Source organism: Xiphophorus hellerii, chromosome 17 (genome assembly GCF_003331165.1).
Source record: "Xiphophorus hellerii strain 12219 chromosome 17, Xiphophorus_hellerii-4.1, whole genome shotgun sequence".
Taxonomy (NCBI): Eukaryota; Metazoa; Chordata; class Actinopteri; order Cyprinodontiformes; family Poeciliidae; genus Xiphophorus; species Xiphophorus hellerii.
The window spans coordinates 11,411,860-11,439,408 of NC_045688.1; the positions used below are offsets into that span (position 1 = coordinate 11,411,860).

General features: G+C 38.4%; 2 protein-coding genes and 1 long non-coding RNA gene across 5 annotated transcripts in view; 1 reads left to right on the forward strand and 2 right to left on the reverse strand.

Annotated features, from left to right (window-relative positions):
• The window catches only part of atxn7l1 (ataxin 7-like 1), a 32,566-nt gene extending 15,293 nt beyond the window's left edge, over positions 1-17,273 (reverse strand). The window contains exons 1-3 of one of the 2 annotated variants that reach the window (XM_032590133.1): positions 17,110-17,273; positions 16,582-16,656; positions 6,055-6,159 (exon numbers count right to left, since the gene is read on the reverse strand). In XM_032590133.1, coding sequence (XP_032446024.1) covers positions 6,055-6,159; positions 16,582-16,656; positions 17,110-17,206 — 277 coding nt within the window. In that variant the 5' untranslated portion in view covers positions 17,207-17,273. Of the gene's footprint in view, positions 1-6,054; positions 6,163-16,581; positions 16,657-17,109 lie in introns of those variants that run through there. The other variant, XM_032590134.1, reaches the window with a different exon arrangement.
• On the forward strand, positions 16,627-17,495 carry LOC116737129 (uncharacterized). The gene is made up of 2 exons (XR_004342742.1): positions 16,627-17,154; positions 17,300-17,495. It is a non-coding gene; the product is annotated as an uncharacterized LOC116737129 (long non-coding RNA).
• A 2,273-nt stretch (positions 17,496-19,768) lies between these two features.
• sypl1 (synaptophysin-like 1) lies at positions 19,769-27,226 on the reverse strand. 2 transcript variants are annotated; one of them, XM_032590137.1, is made up of 6 exons: positions 27,029-27,226; positions 26,717-26,858; positions 22,366-22,484; positions 21,637-21,841; positions 21,343-21,534; positions 19,769-21,167 (listed from the first exon to the last, which is right to left on the reverse strand). In XM_032590137.1, exons 2-6 carry the CDS (start codon positions 26,786-26,788, stop codon positions 21,036-21,038), a joined length of 720 nt encoding a protein of 239 aa, XP_032446028.1. In that variant the 5' UTR covers positions 26,789-26,858; positions 27,029-27,226; the 3' UTR covers positions 19,769-21,035. The 2 variants fall into 2 exon arrangements, with proteins under 2 accessions (XP_032446028.1, XP_032446027.1); XM_032590136.1 differs by having other exon boundaries at positions 26,717-26,915.
• Between the last annotated feature and the right edge of the window lie 323 nt (positions 27,227-27,549).

Genomic DNA, 27,549 nt, shown 5'->3' on the forward strand with positions numbered 1-27,549 from the left:
ACAGTTACCAGAAAATTATTTTTAAGAAGCTGCAGATAAATTACCGTTTAACTTAATGTTGTAAACAAATGTATAGCTCACATTCAGCTGAGTAACATTTGGCGATTTGGATAAAAATAAAGAAATCTGCCAAGTTTTTAGGAAGTGTTTTGTTTTAATCTGCTTCAGGATATTAATTCAATTGCACACAGAACCAAAATCCAAACATTGAGTAAGACTATTTTTTTTTTAAATTTCTGCAAGAATGTTTTTACTCAAGGACAATTGCGTCATAAATTACCCAATCGTCTGAGCGGCCTAATAATAATTGTAGATGCACAACACTTTTTTGTCGGTTTCACATGGAGCTTTAACATTAGCTCTGTGTCATTCTAATCTTTGGTTTTAGAACATAGAAGAAACCAGAGAACCTTTACTTAAGAAATTCTGCAAAGTTCTTTGAAATAACAATTATTTTGACTAAAATTTGTAATTTTAAAAAACTGCAGCTTTTGTGATTGGCACAGACACTTTCAGATCAAATTAGGAAAAAAAAACACGTTATTAAAATGTTACAAAGAATACAATTTATTATCTGAGAAACAGTATCAGCGTTCCAGTCCTTCTCTCTCAGCGGAATGCAGAGATGTTGATACATGCTTAAATCACTGTTTATTAAGCTTTTTTAAAAGTTATATGGAATGTTTGAACTATTTATTTTTTTTTACAGCTTTGTTAAACTACATATAAAAAAAATCACATTAAAAAGAGTCTGGTACTAGAAACTTTTTTACATTGACAAACTTTAGCTCAACCAAACCAATATGCAATGACAAAAAGGTCAGAACAGGAAGGGCCATCAGGGCCACAATCCAAATAAAACAAAAATATTTATGCATGCCGAAGTCATCAGTAAAGTAGAATACAATTAAATAATTAAAATTGAAAATATCCTAAAATAGCAATATGAGAAAATAATTCACTTCGCAATTTCATGCTTCTTGTTTTGCTGTGTAATGAAAATTAAACTTCCTCAAACCCTTCCTACTGTTTATTATTTTTATAATTTAGTAATAACATTTTTGATTTAGCCAATAATTTTTTTGTAACAAAAGAATTTTTTTTTTTTTTTTTTTTAGTTTGATATTTCACAATCTTGTGCTGCAACACATCATGAATGTTATTATACTTGTCAATGGATGGTGCTATTCCTGGATTAGTTAAAGTAGATTGGTCTAAAATTATTTCTATTACTTTTAATATACAATTTTAAATAGTTAATTTATTTCCCTATCTAAAAAATTTATTAAATGCCTAATCATGGACATTTAAATATCCGCACTTATAATATGTAATAGATATATGTCAATTGTCTGGAAATCATACCAAAGGTTTTACTGATTTATTTACTACTAAACCATTTTGTCTTTCCAGAGTACTTTGCATGTGAAAGAGCGAAAACACCAAAGAATAAACAAACTTTGGTTGCCACAGTACTGCTGATGAGAAAACAAAATTTACTTTAAGAGCAAACGAAGGCAGGATGTGTCACTGTGAACAGACCTGCTCTCCCAAACATGACTTGAGTTAACTGAAAATAAAAGTAAACCAAAAACAACTGCACCAGTTATGAGCATGAAGAACTAAAAATACTTCCTGTTACTTCCTCCAAATGAAAAGGTGATGAAATAATCCTGAGGACAAACAACAAAAATAATAAAGTCACCCTACATTTTCGGTGAGATAAAAGGAATCGGTTTTTACAGGCCCAACTGAGAGCTAATATGCCTCCAAACCACAACAGCAACCGTTAAGTTGTGCGCGTCACTCCCCATTGGCAAGTGAAACCCATCAGCGCTTCTGTGGTTAAAGGCAAATTTTACCGCCAACATTCAGACGGCGAGTGATGTGAACAACAAACTTTTATGACGACACACTCAAACTCGGAAGCATCACGGTTGTCAAGTTCGGGGTATACTGAAGCTGAAAAGATATCTAGAATTGATTTGATGTGCCTGGAAGCTCAATAAACCCACAGCCACAGAAAGGGGGGGGGAGTGGAAAAATGCTCCAACTAACAGCAGCAACATGACCCTTTCATCGCGTGTTCAACTTACTCACACACACCAGGAGGAGGAAGAGGTAGTGAGGAGAGGAAGAGGAGCAGAGGAGAAGAAGTGCGTTGAATTATCAAAAAGATAAAATGGAGGTTTGATTTATTCAAACACATGGCTTCAAAAGCAGAAATCTGCACTGACCCGTGAATTCTCTCATCTCTTGTGGGGATCGGGGCCCACACGGAGTCCGGTTTCAAACACACCATAAGGGATGCCCATATAGAACTCGTGTTCCGGATAGTTTACTAGCTTCCTAACACAGGGAACATAAATTCTACTCTTTCCTTACAGCAAAAATTTGACTTTTACACCCTGATTAGGCAATAATAAGCTTTAAGGTTTTAGTATTTTTGAGCTTTTTTTCCCCCACATTTCTTCTCTGAATGCTCTCTAGACAGAAGGTGGTACTGACACTGCCAGTGCCGCAGATTTAGATTATATCCCACAGGGAAATTTATGCTAAGAATATGAATGCCTGCTTCACTTTAAGGAAAACTAAATAAACACATCCACAAAACAATGAACCAATCTGGTGAACACAACTGTTGGTTTCTGTGCTTTTTAGCCAAGTTTTTTTAAGCTGAAATCCAAAACTTTATAGTGGATGGATGAATGACCAATAGATGAATGAATGAATGAAAAACAGATAAATGAACAGATGATTTACAGACGGACGGAAGGACGGACAGATGGATGGATGAGGGACCAAAAAATTAATGGCTGAATGGAAGATTAACATTGGATGGATGGATGATTTACGGATTGATGGATTATATTCGACAGATTATTTTAAGCGATAAGAGATGTAACAAAAAGAAAAGGCGTTGGATAAAAGAGTGGAGGACGGGGCTTTATTTGCTGCACTATGATGTGGAGGTGAGTTATTCTGTTTTTTCGTCTTTACCATTTGTGTGTTTAAGCTCCATCGGTTAATTAGTATTTACCGTTTTAATGTTTAAAATTACATTGAGAACAATGGGCACAAAAATAATGGCTACAAGTCCAGTTAACTAATTTTAAAACCAGGCATTAATCAATATTTTAGTAGAATATACCTGCAATGCATGTGGCTAGTGTCAGCATAAAGTCCTGACTGAATGAATATCATCATAACCTACTTATTAACGGGCAACGTTAACGATGAACAGCTGAAAAGTTACCAGGTATACTGCGGTGGCAATTTCCCTCCAACTCCTCTCCTTGTCATTTCTGTCATTCTTTGCACGAAAAGTTGAATAAACATTAATGTTTCCACATATCATCTCCGATGTCGCTTTTCCCCTCAGAAAGCACGAGGGGAATCCGTGCTTTCTGATTGGCTACCTGTCACATTCAACAGGCTGCGTTCTCGCTCCCAGTCGGGGAAAACCCCAAACGCTGCAGTGATAAACTGGCCAAGACAATATAACGTGTTGAATAAGCGTATGCCTGATTTAGATCGGAGCGGCCACGACGTTCTACCGACTGGACCCGATCAGTCGTAACACTACAGGATGATCGGTTACGATTATCGTAAGCGACAATCTTAGTTGGTCGTGTAGTGTGAACTGGGCTTAAGGTAGGAGTGAACTATTGCATCAGGTAGTTTGATACGCCCGTCTTCTCTATCTAAATCTAATGATTATTGAAGGGCAATATAGTATACAGACTTCATAATCTGCACTCTTTTGGTTGAACGCAGTATTTATTTCCACTTTGATTTTATGACGTTTGGTTTTTATACAAGTGCATTCTTTGTTAATGGAGACTGAGAGTCAATTTTAGTTTTGTTTTTGGTTGTTTTGTTTATTTTGTTTACCAGTTCCAGCGTTAAGTGTTCTTTTTTAAAATAAAGTGTATGTATTTTTGGCAGGATATCGCTTGGATTATTATGTCATTACCATTACATCAGTTTAAAATGGTCTTCAAAGAATATTATTGTTTATTGCAATATTTTTTGAGACAATTAATCGCTCAGGAAAATTTGTTATCGTCACAGGCCTACAATCAACATATGGATATATGACCAACAGATGAATAATTGATGGGTGACTGGAAGACAGATGGATGTTCTAGACAATGGGACAGGGAATAAAGTCTAAAAACAAACATTCCACCGTGCTCCATTTTCTCCCTTCAACCTCATCATCTGCACACATCCACTGGCCTCAGATCCCTCCGATGTTCCAAAGCAGCAGATATGAGCAGCAAATGGTGCATGCAGAGCCAGGAGGCAGGGATGCCCTGAGGCAGCCAGCCTGGCCCTCCCTTCAGTGTGTAGCTGTAAAACCTCGGCGCTGCTCTGATGTGCAGGTCGAGCACAACAGCGAAGCCCTCGATGAATAAACACAAAGACAAAATATGACGCTTACGTACGTCACAACGTTTAGAGTCAAACCCCAGCGGGGAACGACGGCGCGTGTGAGGATGCGCCACAATAGAAGGAAGTACATCGCGCATCATGAAACTATATAAACTGGGTGAGCTCTTAAAGGGATCTTAAAGGGAAGGTCAGCTGGAGCATTTTGACATGCCATAATATTCTTTTAAAGAAACCAAGAAGTATCTGGCTAAAGCAATAAAATAGTTTGAATTTGGTTTGAAATTATGATAAAATGTCTTTTTGCTGCAGAATTTCCAGAATCACTTCACTTTTTTAACAGGAAAAGTTGGATGTTTCTCTTGCTCAACTGCGAGCGTTGATGTGCATGAATGTGCTTCACACATGTCACCCAACCAAGCAGAAACTCTGCCAAAAAGAGTAAAGTGGGTGGAGTGGGGGGGGGACCGGGGTCGCTGTAGGGGACAGGAGTATGGACAGGACAACAGTGGTTGCCAGGAGTTTATTTGTGAGTGTGTATCCCACAATAGCGCTGACCTCCTTCTGTTGAGAAACAGAAAGTGAGGATGTGTGTGCAACTCTGCCCGCCTTCCTGTCCATGCTGAGGAAAAGTCTGCTTGTGTGTGTGTGTGTGTTCACCGAGCGTGACCCTGTGCCTATCCCCTCATCTTCCCCGCTCAGAATCATATATGACGAATCAAAACAAAGTCGAGGATAATCCTTAAGTAGATGGTAGTGAAGAACAGGGTTTTCACAAATTCTTTACATATAAAATTTAGAAAAATTTAATTATTCACATCATTGGGGCAAATAATGCCATGAAACTGCCAGAGCCACAAGGGAATGGCCTAGTCAAAGTCCAGAGCTCAATACAATCAACACCTATATCTCAGGATTAATTGGCAAAGACATACTCTATAACTAGAATATTTATTTAAGGTAGACAATACATTGAAGTTTGCGGATCCTGTCCGCTAACATCCTGTTTAGACATTTCCCATCCACATAATATTTGTTTTTACATATTGATGCACTGGAATACTGTTCTAAGCAAATCAGCAGAAAGTACCACAGTGATTATTAAAGACCTATCATAAAAGAGGGCACACATTAGTGGGTGTACCCATTTGTTAGACAAAAACACTTGTTTACAAAACTCCACCTGTAAATTATTTAGAGCTTCTCAGCTTTCGTCTGCCTGCTGCTGATTATTAGAGGGCATAAACGTGTGGCGCCTGGGCGCTTACATAAATGACAGGTTGGAGTGATAATCACCAGTTATTGTATCGATCTGGTTGTCACACTGTGTGTGAGTGTGTAGAGCATATTTCAGTAGTGTACGAATATGGCCTTAAATGTCTGTCTTCCCATAAAGCACATTTCTTTGAATTGGAGCTATTTTTAATAACTGCACAGTGTTTTTTTGTTTTTTTTATTATGCTGAACATTTTCCCTTACTGTACAATCTTCCAGTTGCCTGTCACAGGGACAATAAATGTTATTTCTAGTCTATTCAAAAGTGTGAGGATGTGTGTGTATTTTGACCTCTCTGTGAGCTGTAGTCACAACATAAGCTAGCAGAGTAAGTATAAAAATAGCACAAGTGTATGAGTTTGGCCTTCGGGGTCTTTGCCTTACCGTAATGTGTGAGGATGCCCTGAGGAGTCACCACCTTACTGCAGACATGGCAGACAACAAGACAAAAATCCTCCAAAGCAGGGAAATGGGTGCAGACAAGCATCTCTGAAACAGACAGACAAATAAGATGCGATATTGATATGGGAGGAAGAAGAAACATGGCGTACCAACTGGAGGTGTCACAATAATAGCCGACAAGGAAAACAAATCCGTTGTTTGAAGGTACTTTCCGTTTGAGGCACATGGACAGGAAAAACGAAATGCCTAATGAAGACACAGGCTGGCTGCGCTAGCGCTACAAGCAAATGCTACAAGCAGTTTCAGAACAACCTAAAAAGATCAGCTACTTTATCTCTAAAAGTGAAGTAGTAAACCTTCTGGACGACAGAAGCTAACGCCATTTAAAGATTAACTTCATTGACATGGACAGCCCCAATGTTTTTATATTCGACGTTTCGAACAACACAGCATTCCGTTCTAATGTGGTAAGAATTAACAAAGGAAAGTTGTAATCAGCTGTCGGCTCTGTCTGTTACTAAATAGCAAAGAAACAAAACAAATCTGTGCAAAGCTAGGAGCTGCACTGAAGCTCACAATTAGAGCAGAAAGCAGGAGTCCATAGCAACCTACTTTGCTGCTATAGTTAATCACTGAAGAAGAAATTGTGCAAAATGATGAGAAAGACAGAAATTGTACAAGTTGGCAGCTGAATACATTTGCATGGATCAGATCCTTGTTTATGCTGCAACAAATACGTTTTGTACGCTCCAGATCCTTTAAATGATAAATCTTTCCAAATTAGAGGTGAATTGTTTCCTACTGCTTGCTTTTGTCCTTGTTAAGTAACTTAATGTCCTAATTTAATGTCACCATAAACATATTTATACAGTACATACGGTTTTAAGGAGGTGGCGGAGGCAAAGAAGTGTCTGTGCGTTCCGTTTTACACGAGAGCTGCAAAACCAATAGGGAATTACATGAAGAGCAGCAGCAGCAGCAGCAACAGGTTCTATTTGTTCAATAAGCCAGCGGATGACAGCGCAGTTTGCTCTGAAGCCACCTGCCGAGGCAGCAGCATCACAGAGCCTGACTCAAGGGAACAAACTGATAAAACAAACTGTGCTGATGGCTACTCTGGAACCCCTGGAGCAGCGCGTTTAAAGGAGAAAGCAGCACAAGCAAGCGCCCACCTTGCTTTGTTTTAACGTCGAAGCACATGAACAGATTTCGAGCACCGCTTCAAAGTAAAACGCACCACCCACCTGGCCTGATTTCATCTTCCTCGTACTTTATTGTTCCGATTAGTTGTAAACCAAAAACCATCTCCTTTGGAAAACAAACGTATTATTTAGTTTGATTTCTTACACTTCTGTAATTTCCAATCGCCAAAATACAAGCTGCGTGCGATAATAAGAATAGAAAGGATCACTCAGTCAACAATAATGATGAAAATACATTTCTACTGAATTTCCTCAGCTGCTTTGATAAAAATATAACAAGAGTGACACAAATTTAGTCATTTTGGTTGTCTCCCAGTTTTTCTTTTCTCTTGGATAACCAGCTGAATAATTAGCTGTTTGCTTTCCAATTAACTAGCTTTACTTTTACAAAGAAAGTAATTCAGACTCATTCTCTGTTTAACAAGTTTCTCTTTTTCTGCATGGATCTATTGCTGTTATTAACTTTGCATACTTTGTCTTTTGCTGTCTAGAGAAACTAGGCCTGACGCAATGAGCCTGTGTTAACCTTAATTTATTTTCTGGATGAAGACATTGACAGAACCATTACTGCTTTTAATTCCTTATTCATACTCCTAGGGCACGGCTTCTGCGTTTAACTCTGTCTTGCGATTATTCCCATTATCTACATTTACTCTAGGGACTTTTTTTCTCCTCGTAGAAAGTACTCTAAACTCATTTTTCAATTGGCTACTTGCTAATTGAAGCATTAGGTGAGTTTCTCTTTTTGTCCTGTTTTCTCATAGAAAGTACAACAAACTCCTCAATGCTTGTGTTTTTGTCACTTTCCTTTAAGAACCGTTGTTGCCACTAACTTTGCATACTGTTTGTTTTACTTTGCTATAGATAGTACAGCTGGATTAGTGTTCCTTGCTACTGCTAGCATTGACCATGTGTGCTCTCTTTTCCAAAGACTACACAGCCAGGCCATCATGGTGTTTTGATAACTTGTATTCTTTTACTTTTCCTGGCTGCCTAGAAGAGCCAACAAGAGATAAGTGATTGATTACAGTCTTCTTATCTCAAGAAGAAACAGCCGGGTGACAAATTGTCCTCTGAAAGGAAGGCTAGAAGTGCACACTGTTATGGATGGAGTACAGCATCATTATCCCTCAAGCTACAAGAGACACTCCCACCCACTCAAGAAAAACACATGCTTATAATAAATACAGAAGAAAAAAAACCACACAAATATGTCCATTTAAAAGCAGCTATTTTCTCTTCTGGCTAAGCTTCCAGAAGCTAATCTTCCTGAACCTAAACAAGCGCTGCTGACAGAAATCACAGTACTTATTAGCACGGGCTTTAAGCCACACTCACAGGGAGGGGGTGCGCGTGTTTGAGTAAGCATGCAAGAAGAAGGAGAAGGAAGGGGGGGGGGGGGGGGGATTGTATGTGAGACGTGTGTGTGTGTGTGTGTGTGTGTGCACTAAGTATCGGTGTGTGTGTGCGTGTGTGTGTGTGTGTGTGTGTGGGGGTGTGTGTGTGTGTGTGGGGGCGTGTGTGTGTGTGTGTGTGAGGGTGCCTGACTGTTCGTGTTGTGATGACCCTGCATTACTGGCGAGTTTGCTGTCAACTTGTGGGACTAAGACAGAGTCATACTAAGTGTCTGTTGGCAAAGAGTCTCACAGCTGGACTGTACCATGCTACTGACTTGTATGTATGGAATGTGCATGTGATGCCAATCTTCAAGAGCGTGCGAATGAAAGCGCTAATGCGCGTTTACCAGGTCAGAAGGGACTGCATTACGTTCACACCATCAGGACGGTCACAAACCGACTGGGCCCGGTCAGCTGGACGCATTTCATGACCGCAGCAATCTTAATGCAACTTTAAGGGTTGGTGCGAATAAATAATTTAGAGAACTATGATGTCATTTGAAGCAGAGTTATGACACTGATGTGGTTTGTCAGCATGGTTCACCTAACTGATTTTTTAAAGCTGTATACAGTCATTGACCACGTTATTAGGTATACCTTGATAGTATCGGGTTGGATCCAATTTTACTTTTAGGACTACCATAATTATTCATTGCGTAAACTGAACAAGGTGCTATAAACATCACTCAGAGATTTTTGTCAAAATATTACAAGTACATCTGAAAAACTAAGACCAGGTCTATCTGGTACTAGCAAACAATAACACGTAAATTATTTATCATCTGATAAATCTGATGCTAGGTTTTAACTTTAGGAAATCATCTTTACTACAACTAGATGCCTAAATGCATTGAGCTGCAATGATATGATAGTCCGATTTGATATTTATGTCAACAAGCAATTGTACCAATGTGCACCAAGCAACGTGGTTGGTGAATGTAAATTTTTTACTCTTTATGCAAAAATAAAAGCCTCTGAAACTTAAAATTCCCTCACCTTCTTGTGAGTGCATGTGTGTGTAGGGGGGGCATTGTTTCTTCAGGTATAATACCAGAGACTGTGCAAGTCCTGCCTGTCAAGATATTCACAATTGGACACCTTCGCACATCTGAACACCTCCACACACAATGTCTTTTCTCTGGTAAAAAGATACGCTGACACAGAATAATGTACTCGAGAAAACTGAGCGACAAGTACAAGAGAATGTGAAGAAAAAAAGAACACACTCTAGATTCTGCAACTGTGACACGAGATTTAGAAAGAGGATGGTTCCATAAAGATATGAAACAATTAGGTTAATAAACTCAACTTCAAAATGTAAATTAGGCTCTCTAGCTTTATTTGTACCCTTCAACTCTCTCACTAAGTATCATTTTTTTATACTAGTTAAGGATTTTGGAAAATTGTGATGATAATCCCTTAAATCCAGCTCATCATCTAATTTCATTGAACATTATTACTTATGCAAGATTAGATTATAGAAAAACAAGTTAATCGTCAGCAAATAATATTACAGGGATAATAAGTTTAGCATCCATTTATTACTATTTTGATAATAAATACTTTCCAAAATATTGTAACATTGGCTAATTTGTTGCTTGGCCAGAAAGCGACTGTATCTTCTACGTTCTCAGCTGTATATTCATTGTACATCATTTTTTATGACTAAAAATATTTTTTAATAGTTAAATATGTGCTTTTTTTTAAATCATGGAGTGAAAACTGTGGGAGTCTTCTTTCAGCCAGCTGACTGTTAATGGAAAGTAACAGAAAGGTACGGACAGCGTATGAAAAGGAAATGGTTCTGAACCCATGAAAAATGCATCAGCTCTGGACATTTTCTCCCAAAAGCATATCAGTTTCCATACAAATGTATTTTCAACATATTATAAGGATTTTTAAATTCAAATAAGTGTATTTAATAATAAAAAAAACAATCAGAAAATAAAGGTTTCCTCATTAAATGTTAATGAAAATGCCACAATATTGTCTCACATTGTGCTTGAGTAATTATTTTGGTGAAGAGGGGTCATATGACTAACCGAAACACGTCTGTTAGCAAAATTACCAACTCATTTACCGAGCTGGCAACATATGTATGTGAAAGCCCTGTTTGTATACAGCTTAACACAACTGCCGCAAGACGACGCTTTCTACTAATGGAGCCGCATCGTGGAAAAAACAGCCAACATCAAATGATCATATTCTGAAGAGAAATTTCACCCCTTAGCCATTTTGAACCTTTCTAGTTTTGGTCGCTTAATGGAGCCATCCGTCGTGGGACGTTTTGTTCTGACGATGCGTCAATTCACTTCAAGCCAGCTTTGACACAGTGGACTTAAGTAATTTTCTATATTTCTATATTCGGTTCCAGGTCAAATGTGGTTGAGTGATTTTAATAAGCAAGATCTACCAGCAAGAGGTCCCATGAAGTTTGGCCTGTGTAATGCAAATTCTAAAAAAATAAATATAGAATTGAATAAAATGTGATATTTGAGCTTTTTTACTGTTCATGACTGTGTTTTTTTTCTTTTCTTTTTTTTTGTTTACTGGTACAAAATGGAAGCCTGAAAGGCAGAAGAAGCTTCCTTTTGGAGCTAAAATAGTTGAAACTACCAAAAATATAAAAGTATGAAATGGCAAACAGGAGAAATGACAAGCACTCGCTAAAATCGCATTATAGCAAAAATAAATTGCAATAATTAAATCATATCTTAGTAAAATTAGCTAGTAAAGAAAAAATATACAATATTTAATCTCTCACTTTATACCTCATCACTGACAAGAATATACAGATCCAGACTTGCATCAATTATTGTTTATTTTTTCTGTATACCATCAATGCAATCAACAGTCTCACTATAAAATAAAATTTTCTTTTGCATCTCTGTCTGAGATTGCTTCCTTACTTACAGTCAGGCTTCCCAGTTTGTGTTTACACTCACAGTAATGTGCCCTTTGCACAACTAAAAGCACAGAGCCAACCCACAATTCATATCCCGATTTAACCTTGCCAAAGCACCACAAATTTCAACTCAATTCTAATTTATCTACAGTTCAAACCCTGAATTCAGCAATGAACCGCGTCTAATGCACAAAATGTTCAGGTGTGCGACAGAGGTGGTCTGGTTAGTGCTGGCATTGATAGAAACATGGGAGTCGAGTGTGCACAGTGACTCTTGAAAAATCCCTCGGTGCTGAAAGCAGCAACCTGGGCGTCAAGAATTAATTATGTCTTTGCTATGAATAGGCAAAAACAGAAAAAGTGCCAACTGTTGTTTCGATTTGGGTCTTTTCTGTGATCCTTTTCGGAGCAAAGTAAATAATATTCAAAAGGACAGCACCGAGGCCTTGAGGAAAAAAAAAAAAAAAAAGAGAAACTCTCATAAGATTTGTTGCAAAATGCTAGTTCCGAAGATCTGGTATAAAAGAACCTGGGCAGGGAGAGGAGGGAAAAAAAAGAGACCAATTTCCTTTGCATCTGCCAAATCAAATGCAAACGATGTGCTTCTTCCTGTCCTCTGAATTATGTTTTTCTCAGTTCAGCTTTGAGTAATAGGAACATGGAAGAACGTTTTACTGAGTATATGAACATAAAAATGGCGAACCTACGGGAGTCTTTATATTGTAGTTATTTGAAGATTTTAGGGTAATGCTCAGGCTGAGGTTACAGTTCTGACTAGAGCTGTATTTTGAACAAGCAAACCAGATAATTATTGGTCCGACAGAGTAAACAAGAGAAGTAGCAGTTGGCTAATGCTCCACAGCCACGCTCGCAATCACAAGAAGCCACGTTTATGCTACTTTTTCAAAGAACAGAGGAATGGGTGAATTCACATCAGGAAAGTCTTGCTCGGTCCAGACCAAAAGCAGACTGTTGTTTTTTTTTTACCCCATTTCGTGTGGTTTGCTTTCTTGTTGTATTTTTTCAAAAAGCAAAATATAACTTATAAACAAAGTCATACGGGTGGCGATCAGTGCTCCAATTGGACAGAAATAAAGGGGGGTAGAGGAGTGTTGCGCCCTTGAATCAGGAAGATATTTTTATTCTACATTTTATTGTTTTCATATTGAATTATTTCATTGTTCCAAATATTTTACAAGTAATGTTTTCTGTCACTGCGTCCATGCCTCCTGCTCGCCACAGTGACTGCAGACATCTTTGTGTCAAATAGCAGCTGCCTTTCAAACATGCTGAATATAGACGCAAAAACAGGCCCCGCAACCTGGGTTAGGTTTAACAAATCACACTGGGTGTGGTAAGTCAATGCATTTGCACATCCTCCTCCCAGTATTTTGCACTTTGATGATCAGCATATGTTTTCCATAGTAATGAAGTCCTGATTTGAATCGCATTGAGAGATACACAAGAAAGAGACACCTAAATAAAATGATCAGAAATGAATTTTTAATTTGCAAGGACTGGATACTTTTAGGGAGTCTTGTTTTTTTTCCCCCCCCTAAACTGTTAATACAGCTAAATAAAAGTCTGGATTTTATTTTGTTTTTTGACAAACTGTATTTTAGGTTTCACTAAACAAGGTTTATAATCTGACAATTTAATTAGTATCTACAAAAGCTTTTTTAATCCTTTCTTTTTCATGGAAACATTGTACATGTACTAAATGTTTGCCGTCAAAACATTCAAATGTGTTGTAAAAATCAATCCATATTTGTTTACACACAAAGGCCAGTTTGCAAGCGTAAGAGTATTTCCAAGTTTGATGAGACTAGCAATAATTGTTTTAAAAACAAAACTGAAACTACAATCGAAACCGATTCTAGATAAATATGTCTGGATATATGATTTTTGAGGTTTTTTCCCCCCCCCCACTTCAAATAAATATAAATTATTCAAAGCTATATCTGAAATGTTTGGCACTATAAGAGATTTTTACAAAATTCCCCAAATGTCGTCGCTCTATTTTTGGACTTTAAGGCTGACATGGATGGCATGACGAATTTCAGCACTGAACATGTAGCATTCACATCATGACTAATTCCCAGACTGCCACTTTCCAAACACTCTCATCTGCTTCGACCAACAAAGTATCACTCGTACTGGAAATGGCGCAGAGCCGAGACCTACAAAAACGTGGGCCATTTCCCTGCATTGTAAACCGAGGTGCCATCTGCAGCACTACAATAATAGCGTAATGGTCTCAATGACATGAACTAAAGAGGTACGTTAACCCATAAATAGCCACATTAGAGCGCCGTCTAGTTGTAATGAGATCATGCCAGTGGCTGTATGTCTAATCAGGCCAAGTTTCTGTAGGTTGCCATCATTTCCGCCGTGTGTATGCGTGAATACGAGAAAGAGGCAGATAGTGATAATGACCTGCGCTGCACATCAATTACAGCCAAACTGGCCCTCGTGCCATCTCTCTAAATTCTGCCAGGGCAATGGCGCTAAAAGTCGAAGCCACGTCTCAATCACAGATCAGTCGCAGTTCTGCTGGATACTGATTTATCCATAAAGCCTTTGAAACATCCCACCCCCCCGATTGTTTGTGTCTGCATATCGGTCCCAGCGGGCCGTGGTGTCATGTTGCCAGCAGATCAGCAATTCTGTAAGCAGCGCTCCAGTCTTGCTCTGACAGAAGGGAAGACAGAGACGAGACATGTTGAGTGTGCGTAGGAGGAGAGGGGAGGCTGGTATCTGACCAGCAAGAGTGAGAAGAGTTTCCCCGGCTCCAAGCGTGCGTCACCGTCCTCCTACGGGGGGGGGGTATGTGCTGTGGCACACTCAAACTTTTAGGGGGACGACTCAAGTGTGTCACACTGAAGCCTATGATGTTCCTGCAGGGTATTTATGTGTAGTGAGGTGTGGAGGATCTCCTCTGGGTCTGTCCCCTCCAGGAGGTTGGAGTGAGACGGTATCAAGTCGACCCCCTTGTCTCCTCCCCCGAGTCATACCGTCTGTGCAAACAGCCTACATCCCTCCAACACTTAAAACGAGTGGTTTGAGCCATCACACTGAAAACAATACTGACGATGCATGTGACGGGTCTGCAATTGCCTCCCACTGCTTTAATTCAAATCAGGAAAGAAAGCAAATATTCCTACATGTGCTAAGTTAAACTATTTATAATTACAATAGCATTATGTTATCTCTGCTATAAAGTTATGGGACAAACGAGCTAAAATTTGTAGTAGTTTTTAGGTGCTGTTTGTGCAGAACAGTAGACCTTTCTGCTGAGGTAGTCAGGCTATCTGCCACTTTTCCTCAAAGTGGCAGATACATTAAAAAATGTTTAAAGTTTTTTAAACATTTTTGCAAACTTCAAAATGACCTCAATCAATCTCTTGACCGGTAAATTATGCCTAAAAAACAAAAGACATGTTCTTGTTTGGTCTGTTAGGTCTTGCTGGTTCAATTTTGGAGATTCCACATTGGCGAAATAATGTAAACATTCTTGACATTATTATATGTTTCCTCCTAAAATGAATATAATTCGTTTCGTTTTGTTTGTTTATTCCCGTTAACTGTCTAGTCTAACATAGCCAGGTTTGATTTACTTTAGGAGGAATACATTTCAATTAAGTCAGCCAAATATTGTGTTAGTTAAGATGTTTCACTATCTATATGGCAAAAGTAAACAAAGATAAATAAAGAGATCATGCTTAATAAAATAGCATTAATCAGGGCTGTGTTTTATGTCTGTGTTCTGTCAAAAATATAATGTTTAATAGTCTTCACATTGTTGAGCTCATGTCCATTGATTCAATTATTTAGCAGTGTTTGAAGTGGAAAGGTTGCTTATTTTGTTTAAATTAAAAAAAATTAAAATGAGATTAATTGCAGTTAATTAACTACGGACTATTTTAATTTAGTTCCATCGCTTATTTGCAAGTAATTTATGTCATCTTTTAACTGCATGAAAGGATCATTACATATCAAACTGATTCATACGTATCACAGGAAAAACAGTAATAATAATAATTGAATTTTCTTAATTGGCAACATTTCAAGCTGTTTCTTAAAACCATTTTTTAAAATGTTTTTTTATTTTATTTTGGATACATACTCCGTGGGGCTGCATGACATTAGGAAAACATGACAAGGCAATATTGTTGTTTAACACTGGGATGATATCGATTGAACCACAGTTTTTTTAAAAGTAGAACCTTGAAGGACAGACCTTGAAGTATTACAGCTGAATATGTTCCAAGCTGGCCTTCCTGGTTGCAGTCTCACTCACATTGGTATTTCCATTTAAATATGTTTTTCATCTCCAAAATTTAATAATACCTTTAGGTTATGTATGAATCAATAGGAATAAAATCCAAAGCGACACAAAAATAACAATATGGCTGAAATTCCTCCCTCCTCCTAAAATGATCAGCATCAACCACTATTGCACTTAAGTATTTATTTTCTTTTATGTTTATTGGTACTATACCGTCAAAGTTGTTATAGACTGATCATAATTAATAAAAAAAAACAACCAGGAAAAAAAGTCATGCTTTGGCAAAAATACAATAAAAAAATAAGATCCGAATCAAAATAATATGATGCATCAAAATTAAATAAAGAATTACAAATCCTGTCTCTAGGGAATGTTTGAACTAAACGCCGTTTAAACCACTACTTAATAAGTCCAGTTTTGTGTCAATTAAATTAAATATATACCACAACAATCAGAAATGAGGATCAAACACGGCACGCAAAATTAAAGGTGTGCATTCTGCAAAACGGGAGCCAACGTTGAAACTACAATGAACATTTATATATATATACGCAGTTTACACATATACAGAGAAACCAAATAAGCGTAATTTCTCACAGAAGTGGTAAAAAAAAAAAAAAAAATGGAGCCGTAAACGCCGCCATGCATGTGCTGTAAAAACAATAACAAACCATCACCGTGTGGTACGTGACGGCGCTGCTCGCGCAAGTTCCTTACCGTTTCTGCCGAGTTTCGCGGCTTCGGCGGGGCAGCGAGAGTCGGTGTCGTCGTTATCCGAAGACGAGACTGCGTCTGCGTGGACAAAAACATCCGCTTACAAACACATTGGCAGCGTTCGCAACAAACTTTAGGAGCCATGCGTGGAGCCCTGCAGCTCCCGAGGCTCGGCTATCGGGTTAGCATTAGCCTGCTAGCGCCAGCCTGAGCGGAGCTTCCTCACACCAAGTAGATCTGTCAAAAGCTAACAAACTTACAGCTGGACAGTTCAGCACGTCATGACTGAGCGCGTCAGAGGCACAAACTCTGTACCGAAACGCTTAGCTTTGCGTACGCGCATGTGCACTGCTGTCAAAGCGAGCTATTAATACTGCATTTTGTAGTAATATTTCTGACAGTTACTTTGCTGGGGCTCTGACAGACCCTGAATGGTGGAGGAGCTTACTCAACTCAATCACAGAGACAGTTGGACCACGCACTCCTCGAAGAGTTTGTCAGCTAAACACCACCACCGAGGCGCCAACTTACTATCAACAAAACGTAATTTAGTCGCACTGACGAAGGAAGACCAAGGTTCGCACAAAAAAGTATCCGGACTTGGTATTTGGCGATCCAGTGTCGCCATTGCTCTTCCTTCTTGTTGCTTTGCTGAGAGCCGTTTTTTCCCCCTCTCTCTCTCTCTCTCTCTCTCTCTCTCTCTCTCTCTCTTCGCACGCAGCAGGCGAAAAACGAAAGAACGAGATATGGTGACGTCGCTGTCGGAAGGTTTCGGCTAACGTCGGTCATTTCCGGCGGATCAAGCGGTCGAGTGACAAAAAGGGGAGCTAGATGGGAGTTCAAAAGTTCACTGTGTTCGCTGGAACTACATGGGAAAAACAGTTATCAAGTAAAAATAAAACATTTTTAAAAATGAAGGTATGGAAAAGGACTTGATTTAATAAATTAATATTGCATAAATTATCTATTAGATATTAAGATATTAGTAAGATATTAGTTTGCTTTACTGTTGAATTGCTTAGGCTATACACGATATCAAAAAGATTTGAAATGTTTATAATAGTTGAATCTTTAAATCCACAATACTTGGCATTATTAGATAATTGCGGCATTTTCAACAATTAAGAAGAAAATGCAATAAAAACCAAACAAGATTTCATTTAATTTTATTTAAATTCCATATAGCTGCCCTAAAAACGACTCCAGAATAATAGAGAACAAATGTAAACCATTAATGTTTAAAGAAAAGACCAAGAATTATAAGGCCAACTTGGCTTTCTAACACAATACAATAATATCCTATAAAGAAAAGTGGAAGTAAAGCAATATTTAATGTAAAGTATGATGGCATAAGCCTTATGATTTGGGGTAGCACTGTTTATGACAGCTTGTATGTACTGTAGGATTAATAAAATTGCTAAAAAAAATATGAACAATTCTTAAATAGTAGAACAAGAACTTATATCTTACATATGAATAAAAGCTGAAGGTTAGGAATAACATCAAAGCGCAGTCTGACTGGTGAAATGAACAATGAAAGCAATAACACAAATGCTAAAATATATATATAAGTATATACATGAATAAAACACTCCTATTTATTGGAGAAGGAAAGATAGAGGAAAACTAATAAAACCAAACCCTGTTTAACGAAAGTAATTCTTTAAGTTTAATACATAACACAATAAAATCTAACAGTAGGAGCTAAATCATTACATCTGTTGATAAGAAATAGAGCAATATAACTTCAGCACGGTTCAGCAAGTGGAGCTGATGACCCTACACTGCCCTCTTGTGGCAATGGGTAGAAACTGTTCTTCAAGTGCAAAGGCTGCTTTAGTCCGAGTAAAATAGTTGCAAAAAAAAAAATTTATTATACTTTTACTTAATGTTTAACATATTAATACAAGCCTTGTTTTCTATCAGCATCAATTTCGATACAGACAGGCTGACGATTACCTGGAAATTACAGTTCTAATTGGGGGTCAGGAAATGACAATAATTAGTTTATGAAAGCCAGTTCCACACATTAGACGCAATATCTATAGATGGCTACGTTATCTTCTGCACTTAAAAACACATTTTCTGCAACATCCAGCCTTGGTGAAGCACAACGAGGGCTTCAGACACAGCCATCTATTTCTATCAGTGACCACAACAAAAACAAAAAGTAAATAAAATAAATATAAAAAAACACCTGGAGTGGTCATACAGTTCCTTAGAAGAGTATTCATATCCCTATTACCTTTTGTTACACCACAAACACAAATTTTAATTTACTTCATCTGGATTTCATGTGAATGCAAACTAATGCATAACTTTAATGGAAGCAGATGAAGATATGGCTGTATAATTAATCAATCCATCTTCATCCACTGATCAGTGGTGGTGGACAATACTGGAAATGATGTGTTGTTATAACTCACATCAACTCTCACTAAGCTTTCATGAGAGAACGCCATTTCACACACAAAGCTCCTGGAAAGGCTTCAAGGTCTTTTCATCACAAAAATAGCATGCCAAAAATACCTTTCAACATGAAAACGATCCCAGTCAAGAGATCGGTCATGAGTCATTCAAGGATAAGATTCACATTATTAAGTAATGTGGTTAGTTGTACTAGGAGGTACAACTAATCATAAAGTTATTCATACCATCTGGGTTTCTGTATTAGAGAAAGCAGCCATTGTGCACAGCCACTTTGGCTGTAGGCGTATCAAACCCAAGACCCCAAGGCTCCTATTCTGTGAAGAGAGCAACACATTCTGGTTTGCACAGCACAAAGTCATAGTAACAGTTGTTTGCAGCTTGCAATAAGTCACATAGAGGAAACAAGCTGAAGAAGGTGAGACCATAAGTTAGCTTTCGAGTACAGGAGGGAAACCAACACCACTGAACACTCCATTGACGCATTATGGTAGTGGCAGCATCGTGCTGCAATGTTTTTCAGGATCAGGGAAGCTGGCCATGGTGGGGTTTCAGTTAGAGGCTGCAAAAGATTTCATTTTGTGTCATGTCATTGAATTGATTGTTTTACTGTTTGCTTTGAGAAGAGGTTATGTCAAAAAGATGTCGACGTAAAACCTGGCATCGTCACAAAAGTTAAAAATGTTCTTAAAACTTGTGCAACAAAACGGAAGGAGAAAGAGTGCATGTATAAAAGCAAACACGTCATCAAATACAAATTAAATTCAATTAAAAAAAAAAATCCATTCACTTTTATTGACAAATACAATGAAATGACGCAGGCCACATCCAAGAAAGCAGATATCTTTTCAACTATTCATTTGGATACATAAGGGAAACAAAAACATATTTTACTCAAGACAAAGTAAAGTACAAAAACATGTTTGGTGTCACATCAAGAATTAAGCAAATGGACAACAGATAACAATAAAATGAACTTTAACAAATAGTACTTTGGCAGAATGTCATGTATTTTGCAAAATATGAATGATGAAAATTGGAATATAATGAAAAAGATGTTATTACTACATTCTAAATGATTTCTTAGTTCGTTAATTGGTACCTTGGTTCCAACTCAACAGAGCATCTTTATCAGCCTCTCTGGTGTTTTTGGGCTTGTACTTAAAAAACTCACAATCATATTAAGCACCATAGAAGTAACTAGATTCCTGATATAAAAATGACTGTGTCAAAGAACTTGACACAGTCATTTTTGAAGCTTGAAAGCAAACCATGAATGTGGCTGAATGTAGGGATTTGGTTAGTTTCACCAGGAGTTGCACTTACCACCGCCTGCCACTAGGTGGTGGTAAATGGTAAAGAATTTCAAAGAACATGAAAGAAAACACTTTTGAGCTAAATGCGAACGAGCTTCAAGTAAAAACAGCAACAGAATTGTAAAGATTTCACACAGATTTTATGACTAAATGCAATTTATATTTTTCTATTCATTTATTTATAACTAAACAATAGGGCATCCCATTTATTGGGAGCCCTAGAGAAAATGTGGAAAAAAAGGCCTTAAGATAAAAGTGTTTTATTTACAGATATTTTGTAATTCAACCTTTGATTTGAATACATTTATTCAAAGGAAATCATTTGGGTGTCGCTTTAATTCCTCTGCTGTACATTTAGCTTGCATGATGGTGTGAAGCCCACTTAAAAGGTAAAAATGTTTGATACAAGTTAAATACAAGAAAGACCTTTTATTCTAAGTTGCAAGACTTTCCAAAGAAATATATGGAGAATGGGGATTTTATTATTTCAGGACCGTCATTGTGCAAGAAGTAAACCGATGTCAAGTCATTTAGGTTGCAGAATGCCAGTACGGCTTTGTGCAACGTTAGTACAAGCAAAAAGCCTACCTATAACAGGTTCAAACAATCTCACCTCTATCAAGAACATTTTCTAGATATGTATAAAAGCTCAATACTTCATATATATTTGACTTTCCTTTCCTTCTTTTGCATAACAACAAGTGGGCACTGGTGTTAGATTGGCGCAGGAACCTGCTGTCTTCCAGATCCAGGTTGGGAGGAGAATTTCTGGGAGTGCCAGCGAGTCTCCTTGTAAACAAACCAGGCATTGCCGGCCCAAATGAACATGTTGAGATAGCCGAACACCTGCAAATACACAAGCAGAACAAGAAAATGCATAGATAAATCTAGAATATTAAGCTAGGTAAGAGATTGAAATGATCAAACTTGACTAATCATTTGCTCTACAACTAATCGACAGCTTCAGTTATTGATGTCTGAAAGTAGTACAAACTAGCTGCTGGCATGCATTTCTTCTTACCACAGAGATGTTGAGCGTCCGCATGTTGGCGAAGTCCGTGACTTCACACGTGATGTTCCTTCCCTTACAAACAGCTAGCGTGCCACTAACTCCGTCAGTATCCGTGGCGTCCTTTACGTTCTGCAGACCCTTTGCCCAGGCAGATGAGCAGACCAACCACAGGAAGGCCAGGATTGCTGTCATGATAAAGTCCTAGCAAAAAAAAAGCAAAAAAGTCAACCCTAGAGACACAAGATTTTCACAATACAATACAAATGGTCAACCATTTAAATTTTGTTCAGTTTATTTACTCACAAAAATAGGCCCGAAGTCAGAGTCTTTGTAGACATGCATGTAGCCTAAGTAAACCAGCAGAGCTACCATGCTGTACAAGAAGCATACAACTCCGATGCCGACGAAGAACTCCGCGGCGGACGACGAGTCTCCCATCAGGTGCGTGGTAGTGACAGAGTGATTACATATAGTGATGTTTCCATCGATGAGCGGGACCTGGCTCAGCCTGTCCATGACATAGAGGACAGCCAAAGTAACAAAAACATGTTTATTCAATATCTTTTGGATTTAATTATTTTTTTTTACATATGCACTGCTAAGTGACCAAAATTGTCTGATTGGGACCATCCGTGATGAGAGAGTGACCGGTCAGAAACTCAAAAATAGACAGACTGGTTGCTCAAGCAATTAAAACTTTAACACTGGGGATAGAGGGAGGCTTTTTTTTTATGTCGGAATTAATTAATTTTGTCTGTTTTTAAATGGCAAAACATTGCTTTCCCATTGACTGCTGTTTCTCACACACACACACACAGTGTGACATCACCTCTGCTCCTAATATAAATAATGAATGAGCACTGATGACCAGAAGGTGAATTCTGTTATTTATAGATATTAAGAGACATCAGAGTCAAATTAATATTAGCAGGGTTACAAAATAAATACAGAAATTGGAATTTGGCCACAAATCTCTAATCAATACATGGCAGAATTCAAAAGCAGAAGCATCAATGTATCGAAGATTTATACCTAAACGGGTAGTGAAAGCTGGCATTGAGGGTTTCATTCATGCCACCACCGCAGAAGAGAGACACGACGTTCGTACCCGAGAATCCACCACAGCTTCCGAAAGCGAATATGGCCGTGAGCTGTGTGGACGAAAAACAGACACACACATTAGGGACGCTGCTCACGCCAGCATCAGAAAATACAGTTAAATAATGACTAAACCAAAAAAGTAAATAAAATTGTTGATACTACTGGAATAAATTAACATATTGCAAGAGTAAAACCATATGTACATCCCTGCTGAAGATGCATAAATATCCTTAACATAAAATCTGATTTTTTTTTTTTCCCCCAGTCGTACAATTTCACTCAGAAAAATGTCGATTACTCCAACTTTTATTTGGGTTAGTTCCTATTTTTGTCTGACACCTTTTTCTGTAAATTTCATTTCATATATAGATATTTTTCTTGGCTTTTTTATTTAAAATGTCCCAATATGTTCATGATGTAATTCACTCTGGCAAGTTTCTCAGAACCTTTGGAAGAGAAACAGGCCCACAGCATCACTGATCCTTCATCTTATTTAACAGTGAGCCACTTATCAAACTTTTGAATATTATTTATGTTTTTTAAAAAAAAACAATGTCTGGTTATGTTGCTGCAATCAAAGCTACATTCACCCTACGCTTTTTACACAATATTAAAAAGGGTGCCAATAACACTGGACGGTTCCGCAGAGCTTTTGTTTTAAAAAACCGAGCGAAAACACAACATATTTGAAAATCCAAATATTTGAAACATTTTCTGCCAATGTGTTTTCACTTAAGCTCCCCTTCAGCCATCAAATTCCTTTGCGCAGAGAAGCATCTGATTCAGTTTGCCGACCATGTGACACTAATTCTCCCCTCTTAAAACCAACAGAGACTAAATCCTTTTGTCTTCAGGGCGACTGCGACTCTGCCAAGGCCTTCCCCGAGTGCACAAACGATCACCATCAGAAGTCAAGCTCATTCGAAGCCCTGCTGATATTATGTTATCCCACTACCAGTGATGATGACGACGCAGGGCGAAAATGTGCCAAAGTCAGTCCCCAGCCAGCGCACTGCTGGACTGGCGTAGTCTGTCAGCCTGAAACAGCGCGGCTCGTTGTTGGTGGTGGCAAGCCCAGAACGATGGAGTCGCTACATTTCGCTGATGCTCATTCACAAACGTTGCTCAGCTTTTACGCCTGGTGTAGCTTTTTATGTCGGAGGTAGTTAGACATACGCACTGTGAGGAAAAATGTGTCATGAGGGCGAGGTATATGGGGTTTTTTTTTTTTCACGGATGAGGATTGGCGCTGCTGGGGAGGGAAAAAATAAAAAATCTGATTTTTATTTTCAAAATTCTGACTAATCTTAAAATCTTGACTTTAAACATGTTCAGTTGTCAGTTATGTTGTTGGTATGTGAAAATAATGACATGATGTCTTTTTCCCCTCATTATAGGATTTGTAAGTCTGCCCCAAATTAGTTTGGCAGATTTGAGTTTTAAGACCATTTACCTGATGGTTTAGACAATTATGACTGTGACAAAATGAAAATAACTCTGAGATTAAAGTCAGAATTTTCTTTGCATGTTACCGTACAAATAAAACCAAGTGTTATTTATCTTTACATTCTGATCATTTTTAAAAACTAAAGTATAAGTTAAAAAATGTTTTAATTTTTTTATATATAAATTGTTAAAAGAGGAAATATTTGTGTCTTCTGTGACAGAACCAATAAACTGTTGTTTGACGCTGATGAAGGTGGAACTGTACCAAAAGACAAAGGACGAGTAAAGATGTCCATCCATCAGCCAATCTACTTTCCAACTCCTAACCTGTGATCATAAGCCACAGATAGCAAATTGAAAGACTGAGGTCATAAATGGAGTTATTTCGGGACACAGCGAGCAGTTTAGGACGAGGGAGTGCAGACTCAGTCTCCTCTGCATCAAAATCTTTGGAGGTAGTCCAGGCATCTGAGTCCCTTCCAACTCATCTCAGGGGAGATATATAGGAAAAACTGGAATGCCTGGGGCTAAACCCAGAATTTGTTTTAGGGCTGCCTGGAAATGCCATGATATTCCTACAATAAAACCAGTAGGATGTGGTTTGGGGGTTGGGGGAGAAAAAGACAACTGAAATAAACACTCAACTAAAAGCCATATTTTAATGATTTGAACAGCGAGTAGAACACTGTGTACATCTCAGCAAAGCATTTGATTCTGCTCATCAGAAGATGCTGTTTAATAGACGACAACATTTAGGTTTGAGTGAGTGCGCTTAGGCAGGTCCAAATCTTGTAAGAAGTCCCCCAAAAACCCACGTTCACAGGTGAAGTTCACCTCTATGCAGATGATGTTATACTTTGTTCACGTGGACCTACATTGAGATAAGCCGCCTTTTAGCGGCCGTAGCTGAAACAGATGACATTGGGATTTCTACCCTAGAGGAAGACCTTATTAAGGCAACAACATGCTACGTGCTTTTGTCTCCCAGGGTTGATGTTAAGCATTCAGTAAAATCAGAAGGCTCGACCGGCATTTTGTTATGAAAAACAGGGAGTAAGTTGTTCAGGTTCTAACTGTTAGCTTGCCCTGTAGGCCAGATCTTGATTTTTTTTGCAAAATAGATGTTCATCTCTTTAACATCGTAGGACTCGTTAAATGAATGGAGGAAAGCCAATGTGGGCCACAGGTCTGACTTATCCCTGAAGTTTAGGTTGTTGTTTAACTAAAAGTTACAGAAAATTGTTGGAAGGCATTCACTGCATCAGGCAGGAAGTGGCTTTCATTAAAAGGACCAAAAGAATGTGGAAACGGTAGCCTCGAGAAAGCTCTTTCAAAAAAAAACAAAAAAAAAAACCTCTTCATTTTTGTCTCATCAGCACAACCGACACACACACGCTCACACACACACACACACGCGCGCGCACTAAAAGTGCTTACATGCTCTCACCTTGCTATGCTTCAACTCCAGATGTTTTCCCTTTGCATCACTTCCTGTTTTTTGTTTTTTTTTAATTATTTTTTGGTCTTACTCATGCTACTTTGCTTATTTGGGAAACTCCGTCACAATTTACAACAACCAGGAAAAATCAAATGAGTTCTGTTGTCAACATCCCCAATAAGAAAAAGTCAAAGAAATTTGGCATCTAATCTGGGTGAGAATTTCAAATATGTACAAGATGTAAACAAACTGTAATAAATGTAATAAAATACAAACAAAAGTATGATTTTTTTTGTTGTTGTTTGGAAACCTTTTAAAACATGACCAACTCACATCAGAAAATCAATAGAAAGTTTTTTCATCTGTCAAATGGAATGAACAGTGGAGACTTCTAACATTTCTTCAAATAAATACTGCTTCCTGTTTGCAGCTCGCAAATGATAACATCTGAGGAGGTTTCTGTGTTGAGGCCACATCACTCACACACTAATCAGATTACTTTAGAGCCACTCAAAAACTTCACTTACAAATGTTATTAAGCCTCGTTCCTACTCATTTCTTGTCGATTTGCTTGCAATGGTGTTTCTTCTCTCGAACCAACACATAAAAAACAGTTAAAGTTTGCTTCCTGGAAACAGGGCAGTAAGATTTAGTGTTAAATTAAGATTTAGACATGTTTACTTTTTTTCAAACCTGACCAGGTGTTGCACAGATCCGGTCTCCGAAAGTTCCCAGAAAAACCAAAAAAGAAAAACATTTTGTGGGTATTTACTGACCCAATTAATAATTTTTGCTCCACACTTAGCATGAATAAGCAAATCCATTGTGTTAAATGAAGCTTATGTAAAGCAAACACACACTTCCACACACACACACACACACCGCCTTGTCCTGAGTCAGATGACTGCTGCTTTGTGGTCCTCGGTGTGTGTGGGTGTGTGTGTGTGTGTGTGTGTAAATGTGGATATCATGAGAAAACAGAAAATATACCTGGATTCACTTAATGCACGTCTGATTACTGGACCTTCTGCTCCTTTGGACAAAAGCCGACATGTTTCTTGTACTTCAGAGCTGTTTTTCAGGGGTAAATTATTGCTTAAATGAGTATTAATCTCTAACTGGGTTCTTGTAAGGCCTGCACTTTTATGCAAGGAGCAAATACAGCTTAACTAGACAAAAAACTGGCTTCAACCTTCAGGTGCAAATTAGGCCTCAGTATGCGTGTTGTTCTTTTTTTGTATTTAAATTCGCAAAGTTGATCGGAATGAGCCAAACTGTTGATCTCTGTGCATATTTAGGTGTTTTCAAAGGAACATATGCGCACCAAGGAGGGTCTCTGGACCTCCCTGTTCTATGAGGAAAAAAAAAAAAGATGAAACCAACGCGCATCTGACTTACCCATTCAACCAGCTTAACGAAGCCGAGAGGCTCTTTGAGGGGCGACAAGTTGAGTCGAAATCCGGTCATCATGGTTAAGCCGTTTTCCGCCCAAATCTTCACCTAGTTTTGCCTCTAAACTGTAGGGTGGATGATGATCCAGCTGAAAGGGGAAAAAGTGGGAGTTTCCTGAACAGAGTGACGTGGTGTGTTCCTGACGCTGCAAGAAATGACCGCTTCGGTTTATTTAACGCAACTTTTTTCCTCCCTCCCCCCAATCAAGCTTCTGCCCCAAAAGTGGGGAGGAAAAGCGTAGCACGAGGATCCACTTACCTAAAATGCAGCTTGATGCGTGTTGGGAGTTGTTTTTTTTTTTTTAATGACACGTGTTGCTGGAGCCGATCCTTTGTTCATGCGCGAACTTCTTTCAGCGGGCGAGCTCTGCTTGCTGGCCGATGCGCTCAAGATGTGGCGGATACGGCGCGTAAAAGTGTGCCAAACTTCACCCTCGACGCGCTTCGTGCGTGGGATTTGGTTACAGGAAATCGACGCCGCCACATGCAAAACAAACACACACAAAAAGTGAAAGTTTTTTTTTTGTTTTTTTTTTCTCGTTTTCTTCTCCAAAATAGTAATAATAAAAAAAATAACCGAGAAAACGCATCGGTGACTGAAAATATACTGCAGCTGCAGCTTTCGAGCGCGGCTGGGCATTTACCGCAGAAAGCCCATGCAAACTACGAACTGAAGATTCAGTTCCGTTTGCAGAGGTAGGAGAAGACGAGCCACCCAGTTCCCCTTCAGGAGATGGTAAGAAATACATGGAGCCTGCCCCCCTCAGCCCCCTCCTCGCT

Coding starts and splice junctions, on each gene's coding strand:
- sypl1 (XM_032590137.1), bottom strand. CDS start 26,788: ATGATGACCGGATTTCGACTCAACTTGTCGCCCCTCAAAGAGCCTCTC. Junction 21,842..22,365: donor AGCTTTCACTACCCGTTTAG/GTATAAATCTTC, acceptor TGTCATGGACAG/GCTGAGCCAGGTCCCGCTCA. Junction 21,535..21,636: donor CTGACTTCGGGCCTATTTTT/GTGAGTAAATAA, acceptor TTTTTTTGCTAG/GACTTTATCATGACAGCAAT.